The 23,126-nt window shown below is 55.3% G+C and overlaps 7 protein-coding genes across 7 annotated transcripts; 6 read left to right on the top strand and 1 right to left on the bottom strand.

Moving 5' to 3' along the window:
• Positions 1-72: 72 nt before the first annotated feature.
• On the bottom strand, positions 73-1,254 carry BDY24DRAFT_373358 (uncharacterized protein; the record flags this gene model as incomplete). Its single annotated transcript, XM_076638287.1, has 1 exon — positions 73-1,254. One exon carries the CDS (start codon positions 1,249-1,251, stop codon positions 241-243), a length of 1,011 nt encoding a protein of 336 aa, XP_076501086.1. The 3' UTR covers positions 73-240.
• Positions 1,255-3,569: 2,315 nt separating this feature from the next.
• ESF1 (pre-rRNA-processing protein ESF1) lies at positions 3,570-6,826 on the top strand. Its single transcript, XM_076638286.1, has 6 exons — positions 3,570-3,734; positions 4,151-5,039; positions 5,131-5,277; positions 5,358-5,412; positions 5,499-6,406; positions 6,521-6,826. Exons 1-6 carry the CDS (start codon positions 3,578-3,580, stop codon positions 6,786-6,788), a joined length of 2,424 nt encoding a protein of 807 aa, XP_076501085.1. The 5' UTR covers positions 3,570-3,577; the 3' UTR covers positions 6,789-6,826.
• A 541-nt stretch (positions 6,827-7,367) lies between these two features.
• On the top strand, positions 7,368-13,749 carry BDY24DRAFT_411045 (uncharacterized protein; the record flags this gene model as incomplete). Its single annotated transcript, XM_076642881.1, has 15 exons — positions 7,368-7,419; positions 7,635-7,943; positions 8,006-10,404; positions 10,514-10,741; positions 10,825-11,007; positions 11,086-12,004; positions 12,127-12,345; positions 12,429-12,496; positions 12,574-12,643; positions 12,717-12,865; positions 12,935-12,999; positions 13,062-13,222; positions 13,304-13,507; positions 13,586-13,641; positions 13,714-13,749. The coding sequence occupies 15 exons, from the start codon at positions 7,368-7,370 to the stop codon at positions 13,747-13,749; spliced, it is 5,118 nt and encodes a 1,705-aa protein (XP_076501084.1).
• A 298-nt stretch (positions 13,750-14,047) lies between these two features.
• On the top strand, positions 14,048-17,005 carry BDY24DRAFT_3303 (uncharacterized protein). The gene is made up of 9 exons (XM_076637117.1): positions 14,048-14,112; positions 14,207-14,577; positions 14,958-15,029; positions 15,146-15,185; positions 15,313-15,383; positions 15,472-15,579; positions 15,658-16,148; positions 16,233-16,432; positions 16,518-17,005. The coding sequence occupies exons 2-9, from the start codon at positions 14,438-14,440 to the stop codon at positions 16,851-16,853; spliced, it is 1,458 nt and encodes a 485-aa protein (XP_076501083.1). The 5' UTR covers positions 14,048-14,112; positions 14,207-14,437; the 3' UTR covers positions 16,854-17,005.
• A 431-nt stretch (positions 17,006-17,436) lies between these two features.
• Positions 17,437-18,831, top strand: BDY24DRAFT_373347 (uncharacterized protein). The gene is made up of 2 exons (XM_076638285.1): positions 17,437-18,633; positions 18,723-18,831. The coding sequence occupies exon 1, from the start codon at positions 17,482-17,484 to the stop codon at positions 18,628-18,630; it is 1,149 nt and encodes a 382-aa protein (XP_076501082.1). The 5' UTR covers positions 17,437-17,481; the 3' UTR covers positions 18,631-18,633; positions 18,723-18,831.
• Positions 18,832-19,357: 526 nt separating this feature from the next.
• On the top strand, positions 19,358-21,882 carry BDY24DRAFT_373336 (NAD(P)-dependent oxidoreductase). The gene is made up of 12 exons (XM_076638284.1): positions 19,358-19,587; positions 19,694-19,744; positions 19,993-20,152; positions 20,269-20,377; positions 20,483-20,688; positions 20,809-20,901; positions 20,981-21,070; positions 21,160-21,257; positions 21,355-21,385; positions 21,469-21,498; positions 21,574-21,686; positions 21,776-21,882. The coding sequence occupies exons 1-12, from the start codon at positions 19,468-19,470 to the stop codon at positions 21,800-21,802; spliced, it is 1,128 nt and encodes a 375-aa protein (XP_076501081.1). The 5' UTR covers positions 19,358-19,467; the 3' UTR covers positions 21,803-21,882.
• Positions 21,883-22,071: 189 nt separating this feature from the next.
• BDY24DRAFT_373329 (uncharacterized protein) lies at positions 22,072-22,876 on the top strand. Its single transcript, XM_076638283.1, has one exon. It carries the CDS (start codon positions 22,106-22,108, stop codon positions 22,688-22,690), a length of 585 nt encoding a protein of 194 aa, XP_076501080.1. The 5' UTR covers positions 22,072-22,105; the 3' UTR covers positions 22,691-22,876.
• The last annotated feature ends 250 nt before the right edge of the window (positions 22,877-23,126 follow it).

The following is a 23,126-nucleotide window of genomic DNA, read 5'->3' as shown; positions in this document are numbered from 1 at the left end:
TCGTTTCCTCCATTCCTCCGCAGATTTACAAAGAAAGTTGATCTTTATAGACAGGTGTACACATGGTTCAAAGGGTGATACGAGTTACAGCCAAGAAAAATCGAAACCAAAGGAGAGAGGGGAGTCCAGCTCTGACGCGTCGAGAACGAGAGGGAGAGAGAAATCGAAGGATCGTTTGGAAACCTGGGTCTACAGGAGAGCCAAGAAATGAGAGAGTGTGTACATATGATGATGCTCGACTCACTTCGCCCAAGACCTTCCCTCCGTATACGCCTCAAGAGCCTCGTACTCAGCGTTCAAACCAGAACCGTCCGTCCTCGACGAGCTCGCCGTCCCTCTTCTACTGGTGCTACTTGACTCCGTCCCTCCCGCCATCCCGTTCGAGTCAACCCACATCATCCCTCCGACTCCTCTTCCGCCAAGCTTGAGCTCCTCGAATCGCGGCGTGCTCCTCGGCGACTTGTGAGTGAGAGGAGGGATTTGAGGGAGGTATGATTCCAACGAGGTTGCGTCCTCGTCTAGTTCTTGTTCGTGAGCCGAGTTGGAGTTGGAGGTGCGATGATCGAGGTTGTGGGGCGAGGAAGGGAAGGGTGGTTCGGGGAAGGTGGAAGCGTCGAGGAGGGTGGACGCGGCGGGAGTCGACGCGTTCGTGTTCGAGGGACCGGCTGAAGCGTCGAGGGTTTTCGCATGGAGGATGAAGGTGTACCCGTCGGGATGGGATCCCCAGGAGGTGATAGGAGAGGGTTGGTAGGCGTAGGGGTAGTTTGACTGCGTTGCTGGAAAGGGGAGAGGAGGGAGTGGGTTGGAGGGAGGCGGGAGAGGAGGACGGGAAGAGGACACTCGGTTGGTGATGGAAGATCGAGGAAAAACTGGCATACGATTGATGTGAGGGTTGATTGGGTTGCTGATAGATGGAGGGTATCGAGAGGTTGGCTGGGAGGAAGGTTGGATGAAGTAGGAAGTCGGAGAGGAGGCTCGTGTTCCGACCGTGCTGTCGGGAGGAGGAGTCGAAGCGTCAGGGTCGGCGAGGAAGAGGGATTCGAGAGCGTAGGCTTTGACAGACTTGTCTGGGGTGTAGATGGAGGGAGGTCGGTCGATGAGAATCTCCGAATCAAGTAGCGTCGCGTCCTCGAGGTTTCCTCCCCTCAACCCAAGCATCCCAGCTCCGATCGACCTCGACCCAATCAAAATTTCTCTTCTGACGGGCTCTCGAGGGGCGACCTTCCTCCTCGGCGGAATCCTGGGCTCCATCCAGGCCGTCGAAGGTCTCGGGAAGGCGACGAAGGCGGCTCTCTCCATCGTCAACGCGTCCATTCGTTCCTCCCACTCATCAACGCTCTGCTGTCTGAACTCGCCCTCGAGATCCGGGTCGACTCGTCTATCCTGCATAGGCAACGCGTCTGACTCCCTCGGCGTCCAAGACAACATCGAGGAGAAAACGTCTCCCATTCGAAGGGCGGCTGACTTCCATCGACGCGACTTCGGCTGCTCCTTGGTTCGTCCTAGTCCTCCCGTTCGATATTGGTAGATGAAAGGTCCCTGGATATCACCGGCAACGAGGAAGGGAGAAGGTGGTCTCGAGAGGTGGATTGAAGCGAGCGAATGAGGAGGTGAGACGAGGTGAGGAGTGGGAGGAGTGATCTTAGTCGTCGGAAGGCGCTTTTGGGACGAGGTGAAGGAATTGGGCGCGGAATGTTGCGATTCCGAGGAGATAGAGGAGGAGACCGAAGAGGTGCGAGGGAGAGGTAGAGTGACGATGGCGTAAGAGATGGAGAAGAGGTAGGAGCCCTGAACGAAGAAGAGGGAAGGTTAAGCGACTTCAGAAAGAGAGATACGAGAAGGGAACTCACCGTCTGAAGAGAGAGTACGATATGGCCTAGCGGACTCTCAGAAAAGAGAGGGATGATCAGAGAAGCGACGACGATTCCTGGAAAGACAAAAGAAAGAGGAAGGTCAGCTCGACGCGTCGACCTCTCGCCTACTCTCGTACAAACTCACCGAGTCCGAAAGAGTTACCGAGAAGGACTCCCCATTCCAACGTCTTGTAATTCTCCTCGTCGTCTCCATCCTCCAAATTCTCTCTCTCCGACATCCACATCTCAACGACAACGCAAATCGAGCACATCACCAAGACCAACCCTCGGAGAGCCATCGCAGCCACGAATGCGACGCTCTGAGCCGTTCGACCAGTTCCTCCGCTCGTTCCGTCGAGACCTGACTCTCCTCTGAGCTGCCCAAAGACGAATCCGACGCGCCAAACGAGATCGACGCCGATGGAGACGCATCCGAGCACGACGAGAGGGACGTAAAGCCTCGATCCCGAGCCTGCGATGGATCCAGTGGAGGGAGGGAAGACCAGTCGAACGAGGAAGAGGTGAATTCGGAAGGTGGCGGTGATGAGGAAGATTTGGGAGGAGATGGCGAGTCCGAGGGAGGGATGTGGAGTTGGAAAGGCAGAGTTTGGCTGGACGGGAGGGAGAGCGAAGGTGAGGATGGGAGAGAAGATGGAGGATACGAGGACGACGGCTGGAAGGTAGAGGAGAGCTCCGAGAGGTCTATGAGATGGAAGTGGAAGAGAGAGGGATGATGGTCAGTGGACGAGCGAGGGAGGGACGGAAGAGAGATGTGAGCTCGAGAACGAACCCGGCCCATGTGGTTCCACGTTCGTTTCCTCTTCCCCTCCAGATGAATCGAAGAACGGCGAGGTAGGTGGAAGAGATGAAGAGAATGAAAAAGAGAGCTCGAGGAATGATCATGGCGAGGAGCGACGAAGGGACGAGGGAGGGGAGCAGGAAGGATCGGGCGAGGGAGAATCGCGTTCCTCCTTCGTTGGCGTTCATCCCTCTCGAGCTCGACACCTGGTTCTGAGTGCTAAAGATGAGTAGAGGAGACGGGAGGATCCAGTCCTCCGTGATGGTAATTAGAAGAAGGATGAGAGGCGGTCCAGGGAGCGTGGTCGAAGAATCCAGCTTTGAGACGGGGAGGGAGGAGGAGGGGGAAGTCGCCTTGAAGCGAGACGAAGTGAACCTGTTACTTCGCTCCGAGCGAGGTTGAAGTTATTAAAGGAAGGAGAAGAAGATAGTGGTGGTGGGTGGTCAGAGGCGGAAGAGGTCAGCCTCGCCGTTGCAGCCCGTCGATTAGGGCCGCTCTCGTTGACAAGGGAAGAAGTTCCGAGGAGAGGGGTTCGTTCAGCCCTTGATGAAGCGTGATCGTGTTAGCCCTCAAGGAGGAGCAACAGTTTTGAAGTCCGCGAAGGTAGATGAGAAGAGAGTCGAAGAAGGTGGTGAAGGGAAGAAAGGAAGGAAGAAGAGATCCTCATGGTTTGGAGGGAAGGAGCGTCGAGCTCACTTCCTTGCGTCGAAACTCAGGAGGGCAAGCTGCGACGCCCCGGCAGCCAAATTTTCGCTCAAGAGAACTAGGGACAACTCAGCTGGTGCTTCTTCTCTCAACTTTCCATTTCAGTTTCGAGCAAACTTTTCCCCGCCAGATCCTGCCTCAACCTTCTACGGCTGTTTCTCTCCTCGAATTTGGACCTCTCACCTGGCCCTGCCCTTCCCTCCCAACTTTCACCCCCACCATGCCTCCTAAGGACTCTCGATTCGCTACACTTCACACGGATCCCCGTTTCAGGAGGACCAAGGAGAAGGCTCTCAAGGTCGAGCTCGACGACAGGTTCAAGAGCGTCCTCGACGAGGGAGGAGTCTTTGCGAAGGAGAAGGGTCCTGGAAAGAAAGGTGAGCTCGATTCTTTCCTTCTTGCTTCGGTGGTTTCCATTCTCTCGAGTCCTACGTGGGCTGGGACGAGGTCTGGGGATCGAAGGAGCAGTCGAGGTGGAGCTTAAAGCTTGCGGAAGCTGGGTGGGAGGATGGAGAGCTCGGGGGAGGAGGAAGGAAAGGTTTGAGCTCACCTCCAACGAGGGAGCGTTGGAGCTCAACAGAGCTGGCTTCCCTTTGGTAGAGGCCTTCGATCAGTGTGAGATGGCTTCTGTACATTCCAGACAGATCTCTGGCTTCTTCACGAGCTCTCAGGCGTGGGAGGAAAAGCTTTGTTGAGCTTGAGCTCTTCTTCGCTCCTCCTTCCTCCACTTCACCTCCTCCTTCCCCTCGACCGACTCGAACTGACTTCTTTCTTCCTTCGTTCTTTCTTTCAGCCAAAACCGACAAGTACGGACGAGCCGTTTCAGCCAACCAAGATCGAGACCAACTTCGAAAGTTCTACCGAATCGGATCCCCTTCCTCCTCCACCCAACCCACCGCCGGAGACGACGAGGAACCCGCCTTCGTCGATTACGCTCGAGGAGAAGGTCTTCTCGAATCCTCGGGAGATGAGGACGACAGCGACGATGCTGCTCAAGCCGACGACGACAGCGACGAGGAGGAGGAGGAGTTCATCGAGCTCGGAGGCGACAAGAAGAAGAAGAAGTCTCGTTCTCGAGCCACTCGAGGCATGTCTGACGATCTCTCCGACCTCGAGATCGATCTCGACGAGGACAACGTTCCGATGGAAGAGACGGATCCAGCTGCTCTTCGACGACTCGAGGAGCAAGCTCTCGCGTACGAGAACGGATCGGATGAGGAGCAGGAGGAACGAGAACCCACGACGGACGTTCACACCACTCGACTCGCGGTCGTCAACCTCGATTGGGACCACGTCTTCGCTACGGATCTTTTCAAGATCTTCTCGAGCGTGCTGGAGCAAGGGAGCGAAGGAAAGGGTGGGAGCAGTGGGAGGGGAGAGGTTGTGAGCGTCAGGGTTTACCCTTCCGAGTTCGGAAAGAAGAGGATGGAGAGGGAGGAGCAGGAGGGACCTCCTCGAGAGGTGTTTGTAAAGGGAAGGGAGGCTGGGTCTGACGATGAGGAAGAGGAGGAGGAGGAGCCCAAGTACGAGGGGATGTCGGAGGACGAGGGATCTGAGGGTGGGGAGGGAGAGGAGGACGGGGAGGACGAGGAGGAGAGCGACGACGAATCTCTGGTTGAGGAGGATAAGGGAGAGGATGTGGATATGGATAGGTTGAGGAAGTACCAGTTGGAGAGACTTCGGTGAGCCTAGCCTTTCTTCTTCTGGTTTCTCAACTCGGCGGATCCGAATCGACGCGTCGAGCTGACCGCGTCTGCCTGTTCCTCCTCACAGATACTACTACGCCGTCGCCACCTTCTCCTCGGTCTCAGCAGCTTCCTACATCCACGGTGAATGCGAAGGAACCGAGTTCGAGAGGACCGCCAACGTCTTCGATCTTCGATTCGTCCCTGAGGAGATGGAGTTCGACCAGGAGTTCAGGTGAGCTTCGATTCGTCTCTGCCCCTTCCCTAAAGTTCAGAAATACTGACTCTTCGCCCTATGTCTTTTTAAACTCTTAGGGATGAAGCCACTGAAGCTCCCGCTCTCTACAAGGGTCTCGACTTCGTCACCGACGTGAGTAGTCGTTCGACGCGTCCTTCGCTCGCCTTTCCCTCTCACTTGTTGACTGACTCTCTTCCCCCGTCGTTTTGGTTCTACAGGCCCTCCGTCACTCCTCCGTCAAACTCACCTGGGACGCCGACGCTCCCTCCCGAACCAAGGTCACCCGTCGAAAACTCTCCCGCAAGGAAATCGACGAACAAGACTTCTCCGCCTTCCTCGCCTCTGGATCCGAATCCGAAGGAGAAGAATCTCGAGTCCGCCTCCGTAAACTCCTCATGGGCGACCTCGGAACCATGTCCTCTCGACGAGACGACGGAGTCGCCGACGGCTTCGGCGGGAAGGCTCACGGAGCGGACGACGAGGACGATTCGGACGCTGTCGAGGGAGCCGAGGACATGGAGATCACGTTCGCTCCTGGGTTGATGGAGAGGGATACGTTCGGGGAGGAGGAGGAGACGGAGGAGACGACATTGGAGGCGTACAAGAGGAAGATGAAGGAGAAGAAGAGGATCCGGAAGGAGATTCGGGAGGAGAAGTTTGGGAAGCCCAAGGATCCGAAGGAGGAGAAGAAGAAGGGGAGTGTGTCCAAGGGGGAGGACGACTTCTTCGGGAAGGTGGACGAACAGGACTCGGACGACGAAACGCCTACCGTCCTCCCTCCTTCCTCCAAATCTTCCAAATCCTCCAAATCGAAATCGACGAAGGAACCCTCGGCGGACGACAAGAAGGAAGCTGCTCTCCTGGACCTCCTCACCCTCCCTACTCCCAACGCTCTGGCCATCGACGACTCGAAGCATTTCTCGATGACGGATATCATCAAGGACGAGAAGAACGCTGGCGGGAAGAAGAAGAGGAAGAGAGGACCTCACGGGGGCAAGCTGAAGGAGGAGAAGGAGAGGGACGTAGAGTTGGGAGATCAAGGGTTCGAGATCGATGTGAAGGACGAGAGGTTCAGCAAGAAGTTGAACGAGGATCATAGGTTCGCTATCGATCCGAGTAATCCTCAGTGAGTTTTTCGTTTTCGTTTCGACGCGTCTTTCTTTTTTCGAGCTCCTTTTTTCGTTCCTCAATCCGTACTGACCCGCGCCGCCTTCTTTCACTTGCGTTTGTTTTCACTCAGCTTCAAGAAGACCAAGTCGATGTCCAAACTTCTCTCGGAGCGATCTCGTCTGCGAGAGGAGCAAGGGAGGGAGGGAGCGAGGAAGGAGGAGACGAGGCAGAAGGCCAAGAACTCTGGAGGAGGAGCGGGAGAGGTGGATCTTCAGGACCTGGTCAAATCGGTCAAGAGGAAGATGGGTGGTGGTGGAGGAGGAGGAGGAGGGGAGGGATCGAACGGAGGAGGAGAGAAGTCGGGAGCTGCTGGAGGAGGGAAGAGGAGGAGAAAGTAGACTAGATTTCGCTCGTTGTTTTCCTTGGGTTTTCTTTAGCTGTTTTTGATCTTGATACTTTTTACGACCCAAAGCTACCTTCTCTCAGCGAGAACGACGGACTTTTCCTCTCATCCTTTCTTTTTGGCTTGTTGACAAAAATCGATTTAGAAGCGGCGACGCGACGCAAGGAAGGGAAGCGTCGATCCGGCTGAAGAGACCTCTTTCTCTCCAACCCCAACGACCCCTCCTTCTCCAAGGGTTTCTTCCCTTTTCTTTCACACGTCGACGACCCCTTCTTCCTTCACGACTCGATACTCTCCCATCCACGCTTTCGAAAAGCTTCCTCCCAAACTTCGACGAAACGCTCGAGACGAAACCCGAACGACCCCCTCTCTCTCCTTCTCCTTCCTCCCCTTCGGTGCGTTCCTTCTCTCCCTTCCTCTCGATCTTTTGAGGAGGCAACGAAGGATACAAGGGATGCAGTAGGAGCTGCGGCTGACTCTGTTATCTTTCTTACAGCTCCTCATCTCGTACGAACCAAGCTCTTTAGAGTTGGGAATTGAGGTCGGACGATCTTTCGACGAGAGAAGGACGACGATGGCAGCAGCCGTACAACATCAGCAGCAAGCAACACCTCAGAAGAGAAGCGGTGAGTCCATGGCTCTTCTCCTCTTGTGTATATACTGAGATGCGAGTGTAGAGATGTGAGAGAGAGCTGCGTCGAAGGAGAGAGAGAGCAACCCCCTCTCCTCTCCCTTCCTCCTCCCTGCCTTCCTGTCGAAGCTCGAGCTCCCTTCATCACCAAGTGGACTCGAAGCTGACTTTCTTCTTCTCCTCTCCACCAACGCGTCTTCTTCTCCGTAGAATCCTTCTCCCTTCTCTCTACTCCTTCCTCGTCCTCTTCAACCTCACGTCCTTCGCCCCTTCGATCCTCCTCCCCTCCTTCGACTCCCTCCTCCAACCCTCCTCCTCAACCATCTTCCTCCAAACCCATGACGACCGGACCAGCCCCTTCCTCCTCCTCTTCTGGAATCTCGCGGAGTCAATCCACCGTCGCGTTCACTCAAAAGGTCCCCATCTCCGTCGAAGGAGCTCTCGCCGGAGCGGAAGGAGACCCCTTAGCAGCCCTCGAACAAGTCGTCGCTCAGAGGAACAAACTTCTAGAGGAGAACGGTACGTCTTCTTCTTTGTTTCTCTCTTGAGATCAAGGCTGATACCTATCTTGGCTCGTTTAGATGGTCTCTGGAAGATGGTACAGAATCTGAGAGACAAGGCCGACACTCATCGAGCGGATGCAGCTCGTTACCGCTCGGAGCGAGACAGAGCTCTCTCGTCCACTCGCTCGTCTCGAGGAGGATCCCCAGGACCCATCAGCGCCATGTCAGGCTCAGCATCAGCCATCGGGCTAGGTCTCGCAGAGTCGTCGTCGGCTTCGAACGGAGGATCTCGTCCTCCCAGGAGCTTCTCCGGAGGGACGTCGACGCTCCTGGCTTACCCTGGAGTTGGGAAGAGGCAGAACAGCGAAGGAGATGGGTCGAGGTCGGTTTCGGGAGCTTCGTCGGGGAGGAAGGACAAGGAGAGGTTCGGGGAAGGAGCAGGAGGAAGCAGCTCGTCGTCCTCACCGAGAGTCCCTCCGGACGAGGTCAGGTCGGACGAGAGGAAGCAACAGCTCGAGGATCCGCCTCGCCAATCCATCAGCAGCGTAACCAAACCTACCACTCCTACGTCTATCAACTTCAAGAACGATCCTATCAGCCAACCCTCCCCACCTCCATCTCCTCATCCCATGCCCAACTCGCAACGAGCTCCTTCGACAACTCCCCTCCCTTCCTCCTCGACCTTCTCACCTGGACCTACAGCTCCTCTTCGACTCAACCAACGTCCTCCTCCTCCTCCATCTCCTACCACCGCCACTTCGGTATCAGCTCCTTCCAGTCCTCCCAACGCCTCAGACCCAAACTTTGCTTCGGTCAACTCCTTCACCTTTCCTTCGACCTCGTCGTCGACACCAGCTCGAGGAGGACCCCCGCCGAGCTCGTTCGCTCCAGGACAGTCGTTGGGAGAACCGAAACAGAGCAGGAGGCAGCAGGTTGCAGAGAGCACGCTCGAGTTCCCTCCAGAGATCTCTCAGTACCTCGCAAGCCTGGGAGACTCCCCGAAGACGGTCTCGTCGCCTCTTCCAGAGGAGGCCGTCGCTCCCTCCCTCGCTCCTTCGCCCGTCATCACGGACACTCCTTCGAAACCACCCTCGCCAGCCTACGTCCTTTCGGTCTCCTCCCCAGGCTCGTCGTCGTCTTCGTCGTCCGCGGTCCCTTCCATCGTTCCTCGGCGTCGCTCCTCCGTCCCAACCAACCCTCCGACCACTCCTTCCTCTCAAGTCCCAGGCCTCTCGACCACTCCCTCCCCTTCAGCTTCAACAACTTCTACCCTTCCTCAGCTCACTCCCATGTCACCCTTCTTCCAACACTCCAACTCCCCGAACGTCACGCCAGGAGGATCGAGGTCCAAGAACGAGGAGGGAGGAGCGATCGTCGACGTTGCAGGTCGAGAGGACGACGACGAGGAGCCTGAGCCGAGAGCTCCAAGCAAGGATGGGAGGGAGCTCCAGAAGCAGCAACAGGCGGCGTTGAGAGCTGCTGGGTTGGGCGCGACGACGGAGAAGGGAGCTAGGGTGGGTCAGGAGGTGTATCCGAACGAGCAAAAAGAGGAGGACGACGCGAGGACGCCCAACCCTTCGAGGATGGCTCCTCCTTCTCAACCCATCTCGACTACTCCTCTCTACTCGCCTTCGGGGCACTCTTCGATGAGGGATGCTCAGGCTCGAGGTCCAGGTCCTTTGCAGTATCGAGAAGAGGATCCTCGTCAACGGCAGCAGCAGCACCAAGGTCCTCAGTCGTTCCAGGGTCAACAACAACAGCAGCAGCAGCCTCAGTACCACCCTTCTCAGCAGCAGCAACAACAAGCCTACGCTCAGCAGCAGTACCAGCAGCAGCAGCAGAACCACCAAGGACAGCAACATCAGCACCAAGGAAACTCCTCATCGCGTCCATTCCAGCCTCCTCCTCAGCAACAGCAGCAGCAGCCCGGCTACCCGATGTACCAGCCTCCTCAACCTCCTCGTTCACCAGTCTACGCCGCATTCGGTCCAGGAGGTGCTCAACCTCCTTCTACTCCCCGAGGTCCTTCGTCAGATCATCTCCCAACGAGCCCTCCTCCTCCTCTTACTCCTCGAGGACCTCCTCCTCAGCAACAACAGCAGCAACCCACCGCTCCCACCCCCTACCATCAATCCCAACCCATCCAAGCCCCCCAATCTCGAGGCCCTCTCCTCCAATCCGCCGCTCTCCCTTTCACCTCCCTCTCCATCCACTCGTGTGCCGTCGTCACCAACGACTCGAACCGCGAAGTCATCCGCTTCCGAATCGCCGTCACCATCACTCCTCCTGCGTCGACGGGAAGACAGGTTCCGTCGTCCCACTGGAAGGTCGACAAGCTGTTTAGCGATTTCCTGGCTTTGGACGGGAGTGTGAGAGGGAAGATTGGGAGGAAGGAGGCGAAGCAGAGAGGGATTGTGAGCTTGCCTGAAGCGAAGGCTTGGAAGGATGTGGCGATGGGCAAGTTGGATCAGAGGAAGGTGAGTTTCAGTGGATTTGGGTTGGGTGGGAGGGGAAGGGGAAGGACGAGGAAGGGGAGGGAGGCAAAGAAGAAGCTGACCTTTTCGTTTCGCCTCTTCGTTCGTTCAGAAACTCCTCGAAACCTACCTCAACTCGATCCTCGAAGCCACTCTGCCCGAGAAGGACGACTTCTGCTGGTTTCTCAGTACCGGAGTCGTTCCTAACGAGATTGCAGCTCAGCAGATCATCACCAAGGAAGGGATGCTGCTCAAGCGAGGACAGAAGTTCGGAGGTTGGAAGAAGAGGTTTTTCGCCCTCGGAGGACTGGGGAGACCGGTGATGGACTACTTTGATGGGGTGAGTGCTGACCTATCGAGTTCTTCTACGTGAAAAAAAGACGAAGCTGACCTGGTTTTCCTTTGCTTCGGTCGGTGTTGCAGAAGGGAGGAACTCACATCGGATCGATCCCTCTGGCTGGAGCTCAGATTGGACGAAGCAAGGAAGCTGCCGACGGAGGAGATCCTCATCAACGACATGCTTTCCTCATCATCGAGGCTCTGACGAACGGAGGAAAGGGGACGAGGCATGTTCTTTGTGCGGAAACGGACGAGGAGAGGGACGAGGTGAGTCGACTCGAACTCACTTCTCTTCGACGCGTCTTTCTTTGCTGATCCCTTTTCTCGCCGTTCTTTCTTCTTCAGTGGGTCGACATCCTCGTTCTCTACACCACCGGAAAGTACACTCGAGCCAGCTCGCCAGCCAACCGAGCAGGAGGAGCGACCTCTCCACCACCACCTCTCCTCCCTCGATCCTCCACGAGCTCAAGCATCCAATCCGTCGTCGCCTCCTACAACAGCAACAGCGCTTCGGGACGGAAACCCTCGATTCGGAAACTCTCCAAGGACGACATCGTCATCGGCTCAGCCCAACCTCTCTCGAAACTCTCTCAGGAGGAAAGCAGTCCCAAATTCGCTTCAGTCGCGGTCTCTCTCATCGACGCCACCTCTTCCTCCTCTCCCTTCAGAGTCCTCGACTCCCCTCGGAACGAACACCTTCGTCGTCAGCAGCAGCAGCACAACCCCAAAGCAGGCTCAGCCTCGACTCTTCACGACATCGCCTCGTCGGGATCGCTTCCCAACCTCGAACAGGCCAGTCGAGGAGGAGGACCTCGTCACGTCCCTTCCAGCTCCGAGATGGTTGGTCAGTACGCCGACGTCGACGAATCCGCTCCTCCTTCGTCCTCCTCCTCAGGAGTCCCAGCTCGACTCTCAACCCAGCAGCAGCACCGTCAATCCGCCATGCCTCCGTCGCGTCTCGGTCCCAGCAGCAACGGCAAGAACTCGAACCTCTCCCTCTCCACCATCCCCCCGTACGCTCATCAGCAGAAACAAGGCGGGAGTCCGTCGATGTCGTCCAACTCGATCCCGGAGGAGAGGAACGGAGCGGTGTCGCCAGACAAGGTCGTCGGTCCGACCGAGAGGATCCAGGCGAGCAAGATCTCGGGACCGCAAGGAGGAGCACCGATTCCGGCTGGGTTCAAGTTTGGAGCGAAGGATGAGGTGCCCGAGAGGGATCGGAAGGCGAAGAGTGGGAGGTGGGGGTTCGGGTTTGGGAAGATGGGTGAGTCCGACGAGTCTTTTTCGTTGGAGTCGACGATGCGTTCGAGCTCGAGCGGCGAGGCTTCTAAGAACTTCACTGACTTCTTATGTTCTCTTTTGCGTTACTCTGACTTCTTCTCACAGCCGGGTCAGCTTCAGCGAACCCTCTCCCTCAATCCCGTCCCGTCTTTGGAGTTCCTCTCTCTGAGTCCCTCGGAGTCGCCAAGATCGCTGAACTCCCCGCGGTGGTGTATCGGTGTATCGAGTACCTCGAGGCGAAGCATGCGGAGCTGGAGGAGGGGATTTACAGGCTCAGTGGAAGCTCGGCGGTGATCAAAGGGTTGAGGGATCGGTTCAACAATGGTGAGTCTCGAAGGGACGAAGAGTGTGGTCGTTCGAGAGTTTCGAAGCGTTCCGCTGACTCGGTTTGATTTCCTGTGATGCAGAGGGAGATATTGATCTGTTGAAGGAAGGAGAGACGTGGGATCCTCATGCGATTTGTGGTGTTTTGAAGGTGAGTCGGACGCGCCGAGTTTCGTTTCCGTTCGAGCTTCAACGCTGACCCTCCCTTTCTTCGTTCGATTTTCCCAGGGATTCCTTCGAGAGCTCACGACGAGTCTTCTTACTCGAGAGCTTCACATGCGCTTCCTGGCCGTCATCGGTGAGCCTCTGTTTGCAGTCTACAGAACGAAGTTCAAACGCTGACTTTCGCTCTCTTCTCTCTCCCTTCGCAGACCTCGTCGACTCGGACGAACGCGTCAAGGAACTTCGACACCTCGTTGGAGAGCTTCCTCTACCCAACTACAGCCTTCTTCGAGCTTTGACGGCTCATCTGATTCTCATCGTCGAGAACGCTGCGACGAACAAGATGACGCTGAGGAATGTGAGTGTTCCAAGTCTCGTCCTTCTCGTCCTCCTCAATCTCCCTCGCTGACGTCTTGTTCGTTCTCAGGTCGGCATCGTCTTCTCTCCCACCCTTGGTATCCCCGCTGGGGTCTTCTCCGAGCTGGTCCTCCAGTGAGTCTTGCTTTTCCGCTCGACAAGACGAGTCTCGAGCTGACTCCGTTGTTCTGCTTCAGCTTCCAAAACGTCTTCGACGACGTCTCAGTCGGAGATGAAGATCAAGCTACCTCTGAAGTCGACGAAGCCGGAGAGCTCGATCGAAAACAGTCGAAACGGAACTCAGTCTCGTTCTTGGGAACGGAAACGCTCCTCGGTCTGGGAGGACGAAAGTTGTCTCGTGAGTCGTCCCTCTCCCACCGCCCACGTCACGTTGTCTTCTTTCTCCCTTAGCTCACTTCGGATATGTTTTGCCTTGCAGCTGTCGATCCGGAAACCAACGTCGACGAAGAAGGGAGCATCGACGACTCAGCAACGGACGACGACGCGTCGCAGGGTGAGGAACACCCTTCGTCGTCGACGGGCAACTTTCGAGATCGAGACAACGATCCAACCATCAGGATGACTCCTCCTGCTACAGGTTTGACCATACCTGCGGAGTTTATGGGTGGAACGGAGCTGACTTGTGAGTTTTTCCTGCTTTTGCTCGAGGCGAGAAGGAGGGGAGACTCGGACTGACTTCGACCTTTCGTTTTGCTCACAGATACTCGCCCTGCTGTCTCCGCTGGACTCCCTCTTTCTCCTCGACCAGGCCCACACGTTAGTGCCGTACCTACCTTCGTTTCCCGAGAATTTTCACTGACCTCCTCTTCCAAACCTTGATCTCTACAGCAATCGAACAGCCCCGGTCACTCTCCAACATCGTGATCCCCCCCCCCCCCCCCCCCCCCCCCCCCCCCCCCCCTCTCTCTTTTTCCTCTCTCTTTTTTTGATCGCACACATACACGAACTGCACTTCACGCATCGTCTCTCCTATTACTTATCATTCTAATACTCTTTCGTTCTGCCTCGTTCTTCTTGGAATCGTTTTCTCCCTCTCTCGTTTCTCGCTCTTGCTTCCTGTCTCTCTCCTTCTCGTTCGCACCCACCCATACCCGGAACATCGGTCTTCCTACATACCCCATCTTTAGCTTACCTTTTCCTAACGACTCGCATCATCCCTTATCAGAACATCATTTGGTTTCAAGAGGGAAGAAGCAAGGGAAAGGAACGAAACAAGGACGACGCGAGGTGAGTCCGTTCTCCCTTCTGCCCGTTCTCGACCGTCTCCAGGGTTTTGAACTCCGCTGACTCTGTTCCGAACCTGCCCCATGTCTCTCAGCAGGTAGCAGCTGTGCACGGGCGAGCCCCTTCCCCTCCTTCATGGATCTCAGAAGGGAGTCAAAAACGCTTGGGCCTCTTCCTTCGATCGAAGTGCTTCCTCGGATCCCTCCCCAACCCTCTCCTCCCACTTTCCTTCAACCCTCACCTCCCACTTTCACTCAACTCCTACCAACTCTCTCTACTCCCCTCTCTCAACCTTCACTCCCAAAACACAAACTCTCAGATACAAACGATGCGCTCAACAGCATCTCTCGCGTTGGTGATGGCAGTAGGAGGACTTTCAGCCCTCGTCGGAAGCGTCAAAGGAGCTGATGCAGGGAAATGCACGGGGAACATCAAGTGGTGGAACGCAGCCAGTGGAGAGGATCCTTGGTATGTCTATCTTCTCGTCTGTGTGCTGAGTTGGTGTATGGGAGGAGGGGCGGGTGGAAGAAGGAGGAAAGGAAGGAGGAAAAGAGAGAAGAGGCGTTTTCCTCCTGGGGGGTCTCGGAGCGAATTCCCACCTTTCATGCTCTTTCCTTCCTTCTTTTCTGCCCCTTCCTGTGCTCGGATGGGAAGCGGTCATCTCAGAGGGCCTTCCTCGTCCTATCCTTCACCTCGATCCAGGTGGTCGAGAAGAAACGAACGACGAAGGACGGAGCCGAGCCCCCTCCCCGTTCTCGCCCTTTCCTCCTCTCCCTCCATCGATCCACGAAACGATCCTCTGCGAAATGAACGCTGATCCCTCTTCTTTTTTTCCTTTCGTCCTCCAGCCAAATGTTCGCAGAGCTCGTCAGAGCCTGTCAGCCTGTCTATGAACTGCCAGCGCTCGGCGTTGGGTACCAGTGAGTTTTTCGTTTCTCAGGCGGCAACCGAGAGCAAGGACGATGAAACCGAGGGCTGACCTCGTTCGAAACCTTCCCTGGGCCTTCTCTTCGTTTCCTGTCTTTCTACTCTACAGATACGTCGCTCCCTACGATGATGTCTGCTCATGCAGCACTGTGAGTTCAGTGAAGCTTTCAGGGACATCGCGTCGTTTCTCGATCTTGTCTCGAGCGAAGGGGTGAAGGTTCGAGCGATCGCCTGGCGCTGACTTTCTCTCTTCCAATTGCCCGTTTCTCTTTACAGGTCGCCGCTTCCCTCGCTGCTGCTTGCGTCGACTGCCAGCACGATCTCGAGACTCACGGAGCTCCTTGGACGTGAGTCTTTTTTTTCTCGTCGCGTCGATCGTCGTTCTCAAAGAACGGAACTCACTCGTTTTCCTCGGTTCTTTCCTCCCATTCTCAGTGAGGTCTACACCAACAACACCTGCTCTCAAACTCACATCACCATCGCTGCTCTTCCCGCCCAAGTCACGTACGGAAGCCTCTCAGCTTTGACGGCTCTCATTCCCAAGTTCGTCGTTCGTTTTCTTCGTCTCGATTTGAACCCGGACCTGACTTTCTCGTCCCCTTCCTTTCGTTCTTTGTTCAGGTGGGCCTACCTCGACATCACTGACTCCTACTGGATCTACTCCAAAGCCCTCGCCGTCGCCAACGAAGGGACCGTCTCTTCAACCCAAGGCTCCTCGTCGGCCACCACCTCCGCCGCGACGTCTCAATCAACCGGATCCACCACCACCGTCGCTGCCGAAGAAGCTCCCAAGAAGTCCGTTCCCATCGGTCCCATCGTCGGAGGTGTCCTTGGAGGACTCGCCGTCCTTCTCAGTCTCTGGTGGACCATCCTTGGCTGCAGGAAGAAGAGAGCCGCGAAGGAGAAGAGAGCGGCTGCGGCCAACCCTCCTGGGAAGGGATGGGAGGTCGAGGCTGGTGCAGGAAGGGATATGGAGCAAGGCCACGGTGCCCACTTGGTTTCGGTCACTCCTTATCAGTTCCAGGAGGCTGCTGGAAGGGAGAGCATGGATCAGATCGCGCCTTTGGGAGTGAGAGCCGTTCCGTCGGATCAGATCTCGAGGAGCAACACCTGTACGTTCAACCCTGTTTCTTCCACCCAGAAGATCTCTGTACTGATCTTCTTCTTCTCTTTCGATTTTTTCTCTGCTCGAACAGACATGTCGACGGCGACGAGCGGTCCTTCGTCCGCCTACCCTCACTCAGCCTACGACGGTAACGCTGCCTTCTCTCCCGATGCTCAAGCCTCTCTCCTCTCCAACGGATACTTCCCTCAAGGCTCTCAGATTACTAGTCCCAGCAGCGGATCCTCCTCAGGTGGAGCTGGAGGACTTCAGCCTCGTTCCGGAAGCAAATCCGTGAGTCGTTTAGCCTTCGTTCTTCGTTCTTGTCTTCCTCGGTTCTCACCTCGCTGATTCTTTGTCCTTTCTTTCTTCCTCTCAGATGCGAGATAGCTACGCCGGAACCACCTACTCCGCTTCCATTCCCAACGTCGGACCCGACTCCATCGTCTCCACTCCCTCGCCCGGAGGCGCCTACGCTCCTCTCTCCTCTCCTGGATTCGCCTCTGCCATCCCAGCCGCTCCATCTCTCCACATCCAAACCGAAGGTCTTACCTCGCCCATCGTTCCCATCGTTCCGGATAGGATGATCGTCGAGGGAAGGGAGCAAGACAGCGGAATGTCGTTCGAGGACGCCGCTCCTGCTCCCGTCGCTCCGTCGCTTCCTCCTTCCTACGAGCAGGCGAGCGAGAGGTCTAGGCCTGCCCCTGATCAGTAGGCCAGCAATGCAGGGGTGGAGTAGGGGTGGCGTTGTCTGGTTGTTTGTCAATGTTGTTGCTTTGACGCGTTCGTTCTCGTTCGTCCGCCTTCTTTCTTTCGTACTTTTTTTCCTTTCTTTTGGGTTGTTTCGTTTCGGTTGCTCTTTCGGTTGCTTTCTTTATACTTCTACTTTCTTTCCCACTTGAAGATCCTTCCCTTTCCCTTTAGTTCGTTCTCTGCAACTTTCTTTCTTCGTCACGTCCCCTCCCCCTCCTTTCCCTCCCCCTTCGCTTTTTCTCCCCACCTCATCTCGTATAAAGGACTCAATGAACACTCCTACAGGTTTCTTTCTTTTTCACGTCCTTCCTACTACCGTACAGATACAGAACCCTCCTTCGTTTCTGTCTCGAGCTCTTTCGCCTCGCGTCGTCCTTTCTCGGTTTGAAATTGTAGATATCGATCGGATGTATTCTCTTTGATGTAAGGAGAGCATCCTCTCACCACTCTCACGAGATGAACAGAGATTCTGGAAGAAAGGAGGCAGACGTATAAAAGAAAACAGTGAGAGGTGAGCTCGAACGAACTCCTCTTCCGCTCCTTCCCTCCAACTCCATCTTCCCTCTCCTCCCTTTTCTTCCCCCTCACAGATGTCTTTCCCCGTCGAGATCCTTGAAAAGATCATCCACTTCTACTTCCAACGAGACGAACTCCTCCACGTCCCCGAGGACAACTTCACCCTCGTCACTCCCACTCGAGGCTCGACCTCCCTTCTCCTCGTCTCCTGGGACTTCCTCTTCCTCGTCCTCCCTTCGCTTTACTACTCCATCAGCATCACCAAACCAGAGGACTTCGAGATCTTCCGAGAAGGCTTCGGCGGACTCGCTGGAGAAGGGGAGGAAGCGAAGACCTTGAGGAGCTTCGTCAGGGAGCTCAGAATCGACAGGTCCCTCGATCTTCCCATCGCAGTGGATCAGAACGGGGATCTCTACCCTCCCTACGACCTTTCCTACGGATACGGATACACCTCAAACAGTGTCCAGTGCATCCAACTCACTCCTTCCCATCCCAACTTCTTCCCAAACCTCGACCGCATCACCTTCCTCCTTCCCTCCTCCCCTCCCAAAGACGGACGACTTCGCTGGTCCTCCCATCTCTTCGAGCAGCTCAAGAGCCAACATCTCCAGATGAGTAGGGAGGAGAAGGACCGTGCGTTCACGAGGTACGAATACAGCCATGAAGGTCCTGAGGAAGAAGTCGTCGAGACCATGCTGGTTTTCTCGCTCGGTCCCAGCAGCAGGGAAGGAATCAGGAAGTTTTTGTTTCCCATCCAGCCGAAGAACCTGTGGGTGTCATTGTTAGAGACCGAGGGGTGGATGAGGATATTCGCGATCGACGGATGGAAGGAGACCTTTCGAAACCTCGTCCATCCGAGTCCCTCACCCTCGGAGCCCTCCTCCTCCCTCGTCGCAGGAACGGACCTTACTCACGCTGAGTTCGTTGACTCGGACTTCGCTTGCGATCGTCTCGCCTTCGACTACGCAATCACCTTCCACGTGGACCTCCTCCGAAATGGACGATTCCACCACTTCCCTCGTTCTGTCCGACGACCGATTTGGACGAGGTTCAGGCAGATGTACCTCGATTACCTCGAGGAGAGAGGATGTGACTACGAAGAGGAGGAACTAGGGTGGTTGCTTGAATTTTTGAACAGGCAGTGGAAGTGGGTTGAGGAGGATGGGACGATCGTGGGATTCGAAGAAGGGATGGAGGACGCGTCGAACGAGGAGGAGACGTGATTGGTGAGTTCCCATCGTTTTGGCGAAGACTTCTTCTTCTCTGACTCTCGCTCTTTAATTCTCGAAACTGATCCTGTCTTTTTTCTTTGCAGAACTCTGCCTTGATCGCTCGTCACCCTCGTCTCACCTCCCTTCCCGTTCACTCTCGCTCTCGCATCCGGATCCTCTTCGACCTTCGATATCCCTATGCTGGATCCGGGATCGATACGTACTTTCGTTCTTTTAAGTCTTGCGCTTCTTAGTCTCTCCTCCCTTGGTCGTTTCCTCTTGCCTTCGTTTCGTCCGCCGCGTCGCTTTCTCTTCCTTTCTTTGCTGTTCTTTCGGCTAGTGATCTTTTCGACCGTCCCACTGCATTATGTCAATCTCTTTCTATCTTGATTTCGCTCAACGCTGAGCTTTCCTTCGCGCGTCGTGGTTGGTAAAAGGTAAAACGGGCGACTCGACTCGAGAAGTTGTTTGGCGAATCTCGTCGACCCTCTCGGTGCTCATTTTTGCGGCTTTCCTACTCAAATTCGAGAACCCGAAAGAACCCTTTGGAGCTCTGTAACGAATGCTCCGAAAGAGGGAGTACTGGGTCGTAGAAAGGCAGAGCTATAGAAGGAAGCGGCAGAAGAGATGGCCAGGCCTCCAGAGCCGCTTTCTCCCCGGTCGCTCTTCTTCTTTCTGCCCCCCCTTAAATTTCTTCAAGCGATCTTTTCGCTGCGTCTTCTAGATAAAATATCCGTATCTACGATATCGTCGAGCCGAACGACCGGCTTTTTTCTTCTTCTGGGTCGAGAAAGAGTTCGAGAAACGGTCGTCGGTGCGGCAGTTCACCTCAAACCATCACTCCTCCCAATGTCCTCCCTTCATATGTCCCCCTCCCACTCCATGCCTGGAACTCCTCTCATCGATACTCCTGCTTCGGAGCCGAGCAATCCCTTTAGCCGTCCGTCTTCACCAACGGTTCAGCCTCACGTCCGTATATACATCCTTATACGAGCGAAAGAAGGGAGGGAAGGGAGGGAGCAGTCGAGAAGGAACGAGAACTGATCCGCTTTCCCTCCTCTTTCGCCGTCCTCAGGAGCGAGTTGGTTTCGTTGGACTTGGAAACATGGGATCTAAGATGGCCTTCGTGAGTTTCTCTATACTCTGCTGAAGTTTTTCTGTCGTTGAAATGGGAGGGGAAGGGCAGAATGGTGAGGTGAGGGAAGGTCCAGGAATCCTCCATCGCCTCCCTTCTCGTTCCCTCTCAACCTTCCTCAGCCCTTCTTCTAATGCTCCCCGAGATGAAGTGGTTTTAGAGAAGCGGCAGTGGCATACATGCTCGAGGAATATATGAGCTGAGAGCTAACACCTCTGTTCCTTTGTTGTCGACGACAGAACATGGCCGCTTCCCTTCAATCCAAGGGAAGGTCGCCTCTCATCGTTTGGAACAGATCCCAAGGACGAATCGACGACTTCCTCAAGCTCTGCTCTGAGGGTAAGGACGGAAATGCCGTTCCTGTAGTTGTAGCCAAGTCTGCTAGGGAGGTTGCTGAGCGTGAGTGTCGATACTTCCAGCGATGGAGAGAGAGGTAGTTCCTTGGAATCTCAGAGAGCTGACGTCCCTATCCTTTTTCTTTCCTTCCTCCCTCCGCCCTCTCCTCATTCTTTCAGGATGCGACGTTGTCATCACCTCCATTGGATCCGACCACGCCCTCGAGGAGATTTTCGTCGACCTTTTCGCTGGACAGCAGTCCAAGAAGGCTCTTCCCGACTCCGCCTAGTAAGTGTGACGTACCTCCTTCCTTCCTCCCTCTTCTGCTTCTTCTTGCCCGCCTTCAATCTCGTTTGGTCTGACCTGTTTCCTTCTCTTTCTGCCTTACTCTAGCGCTGGAGGACGAGGAAAGCCTTCGCTCTTCATCGATACCTCAACCATCTACCCTCACACCGCTGGACGACTCGAGCGAATCGCCGCCAAAGTTCCCCACCGACACTTCCTTTCCTGCCCTGCTTTCGGTCGACCTGAGGTCGCTTTGGACGCTCAGTTGATCTTTGCCATCTCGGGAGATCTCAGGGCTAAGAAGCATGCTTCTCGTGAGGCCAATCTTGCTCAGAACCATCTGGTAGCGAGCTCGAGATGATGAGCTCGAAACCAAATCGAAGCTGACTTTCGTTGCTCCTCCATTTCTCCTCCTCCTCCTCCTCCTCTCGCAGATCTCCTTGTCCCTGCCCTCGGAAGGAAGGTGTACGATCTCGGAGCCAACGTCGAGAAGGCTGCTGCTTTCAAGCTCGTCGGAAACTCGTTGAGTGAGTCGACCTTCCCGCCTCCTTCCCGCCCTTCTCTCAAAACTGATCACGATGCTCTCGACCTTCCTCCTCGCTACAGTCATCGGTGTCATTGAGCTTCTCGCTGAGACTATGACTCTTGCTGAGCAGTCCGGAGTCGGACAGGACAAGCTCTACGAGTTGATCAAGGGTACGCTTCGATCTCTTCTCCTCCCTTCACGCGTCGTCGTCGAGCCAAGCCGACCTGACTCCCTCCGCTTCGATCTTGATACGAAACAGACGTCTACCCTGCTCCTTCCTTCCTCACCTACGGAAAGAAGATGCTCAAGAACGACTACAACGGACAGGACGGATTCACTCTCGCTGGAGGTATCAAGGTTCGTTTTCGAATCTTCCTCCTCACGACTGCTTCGATCTCTTCTTCTCCAACTCGATCTGACGCGATCTCTTCTGCCTCCTCTTTCCTTCTCGCAGGACGCTGCTCACATCCGAAAGCTCGCTGAGGGTTGGTTATCTTCCCGCTCTTGTTCAAACGCTTCTTCGTTCGACTGACCTTCTCCTCTCCTCCTTTTTCCCTCGCTCTCGCAGAGCACGGAGTCCCCATGCCTCTTATCGACAGTGAGTCTACTCTCTCTGCCTCCCACCCGTGTTCTTACCCTCGCTGATCTTTCCTTTTCTCTCCTCCTCTCCCAGTCGCCCACCAGCATCTCATCTCCGCTCGAGCGAACGGAGGAGCCAAGCTCGATTGGTCTAGTCTGGTTGGAGGTGTTCGAATCTCGGCTGGTCTGCCACCTTTCTCGGGACAGGTTCGTCGCGTTTTCTTCGCATGCTTCTCGAGCGAAAAGCGAACCGAAACTGACGCGTTCCTCCTTTGTTCTTTGTTCGGTTTCAACAGAAGAACCGTCTGCAAAGGCTCGAGTAGAAGAAGGAACAGTAGTAGGATGACGCAGTTTTGATATAGTCTCTTTGATTTGATTCCGTGATGATAAGTTTTTGATCTTGTTTCGAACGAGCCCAGAGGAGAAGGACAGCGTCGCGACGTCTGTCCTTTGAAGAAAATCCACCTCGTTCAGCTTTCACATTCAGAACCTCGACACGACGAGGAAAGAAAAGCTGCAATTTTTTTTGGGCCTCTTCTCGTACGAAAACAGCTTCAAACTTCCAGTTCGTCGAGCTCACCTCCAACTTCGACTCCTCCTCCTTCCCTCCCTTCTTTTCTTAAGCCATGTTCCCCGTCCTCCGAAACGCCGTAGCGTCCTCGTCCCGCCTACCCCCCGCTTCTATCCTCCTTCAAGCTCGGTCCAATCACTACGATGCTTCAGGTCGTCTAGCAGGGATCAGCCAACGTCCAGGACTGCCAACGACTCTCTTCGTGAGCTTCTTCTCTTTCCCTTCCTTCCGCCCTCCCTTTGCTTCCTCTTCTCCTTCTCGATATTTCTCCACGCTCGACCTCATTCTTTCCTCCCTGAACTGTAGCAACTTTGGGATCAGCGGTTGCTCCGCGCTTGCCTTTGCCTTTGACGTTCAACGAGCGAGGAGAAAAGGAAAGAAGAGAGCTGACCTTTCCCTCCCTTCCTTCTCCCTCTCTCTCCCTCAAACAGCTCGCCAAAGTCCCCGCCTTCTACGGAGAGAGTCACATCCGATCTCGGTACGATCGACATGGAGTCCACATCAAAGATATCTACATTCCTATGCCCAAGAACGAATCAGGGAAGCTGAGGCACAAGAGTCGAAGGTTCGCTTTCATGGAGGTCGAGACAGAGGAGGATATGAGGAAGGCTACCACGATCGTGAGTTGGACTCTCTTTAACACGATGATATAGCAGAGGCTGACTGCCCTCTTGCTTCCGCTTTTGGTCTTGCAGTCGTCAGAGAAGATCGGATTCACTGCTGTCGTTCGTCTCGCCTCCCTCTCCCTTTCGCCCCCCTGCTCCGTTCTCAAACTGACCAGGAGCCATCGTTCGATCCACCAGCCCTCTCGTCAGACTATAGAAGAAGCTCGATCGTATTCTGAGTGGGCTTTCGATCCGAAGGCGGTGCAGTCGAAGAAGGAGGCCAACACACCCTCAGGGCAGCTGCACGACTTCTTGAAGGAGACGAAGAAGAAGGATCCGGAGAACAAGTGGGATTAGGGAGGTGGAGGAGATGTATGTTCCTTCTGTGGTTTCACTTTCGATCCGGCGATCTTAGGAGAACGTGAGGGTGTAGAGTGAGAGGAGAGAGCAGGAGAGGACGAGCGACGACTT

Source organism: Mrakia frigida (genome assembly GCF_051309035.1).
Source record: "Mrakia frigida strain ATCC 22029 unplaced genomic scaffold BDY24scaffold_1, whole genome shotgun sequence".
NCBI classification, from domain to species: domain Eukaryota; kingdom Fungi; phylum Basidiomycota; class Tremellomycetes; order Cystofilobasidiales; family Mrakiaceae; genus Mrakia; species Mrakia frigida.
The sequence above is the reverse complement of the archived record's forward strand: the minus strand, read 5'-3'. Positions and strand labels throughout refer to the sequence as shown.

Coding starts and splice junctions, on each gene's coding strand:
- BDY24DRAFT_373329 (XM_076638283.1), top strand. CDS start 22,106: ATGTTCCCCGTCCTCCGAAACGCCGTAGCGTCCTCGTCCCGCCTACCC.
- BDY24DRAFT_373347 (XM_076638285.1), top strand. CDS start 17,482: ATGTCTTTCCCCGTCGAGATCCTTGAAAAGATCATCCACTTCTACTTC.
- BDY24DRAFT_3303 (XM_076637117.1), top strand. CDS start 14,438: ATGCGCTCAACAGCATCTCTCGCGTTGGTGATGGCAGTAGGAGGACTT. Junction 14,578..14,957: donor GCCAGTGGAGAGGATCCTTG/GTATGTCTATCT, acceptor TTCGTCCTCCAG/CCAAATGTTCGCAGAGCTCG. Junction 16,149..16,232: donor GATCTCGAGGAGCAACACCT/GTACGTTCAACC, acceptor CTGCTCGAACAG/ACATGTCGACGGCGACGAGC.
- BDY24DRAFT_373336 (XM_076638284.1), top strand. CDS start 19,468: ATGTCCTCCCTTCATATGTCCCCCTCCCACTCCATGCCTGGAACTCCT. Junction 20,378..20,482: donor GCTCTTCCCGACTCCGCCTA/GTAAGTGTGACG, acceptor GCCTTACTCTAG/CGCTGGAGGACGAGGAAAGC. Junction 21,386..21,468: donor CATCCGAAAGCTCGCTGAGG/GTTGGTTATCTT, acceptor TCGCTCTCGCAG/AGCACGGAGTCCCCATGCCT.
- ESF1 (XM_076638286.1), top strand. CDS start 3,578: ATGCCTCCTAAGGACTCTCGATTCGCTACACTTCACACGGATCCCCGT. Junction 5,413..5,498: donor GTCTCGACTTCGTCACCGAC/GTGAGTAGTCGT, acceptor TTGGTTCTACAG/GCCCTCCGTCACTCCTCCGT. Junction 6,407..6,520: donor ATCGATCCGAGTAATCCTCA/GTGAGTTTTTCG, acceptor GTTTTCACTCAG/CTTCAAGAAGACCAAGTCGA.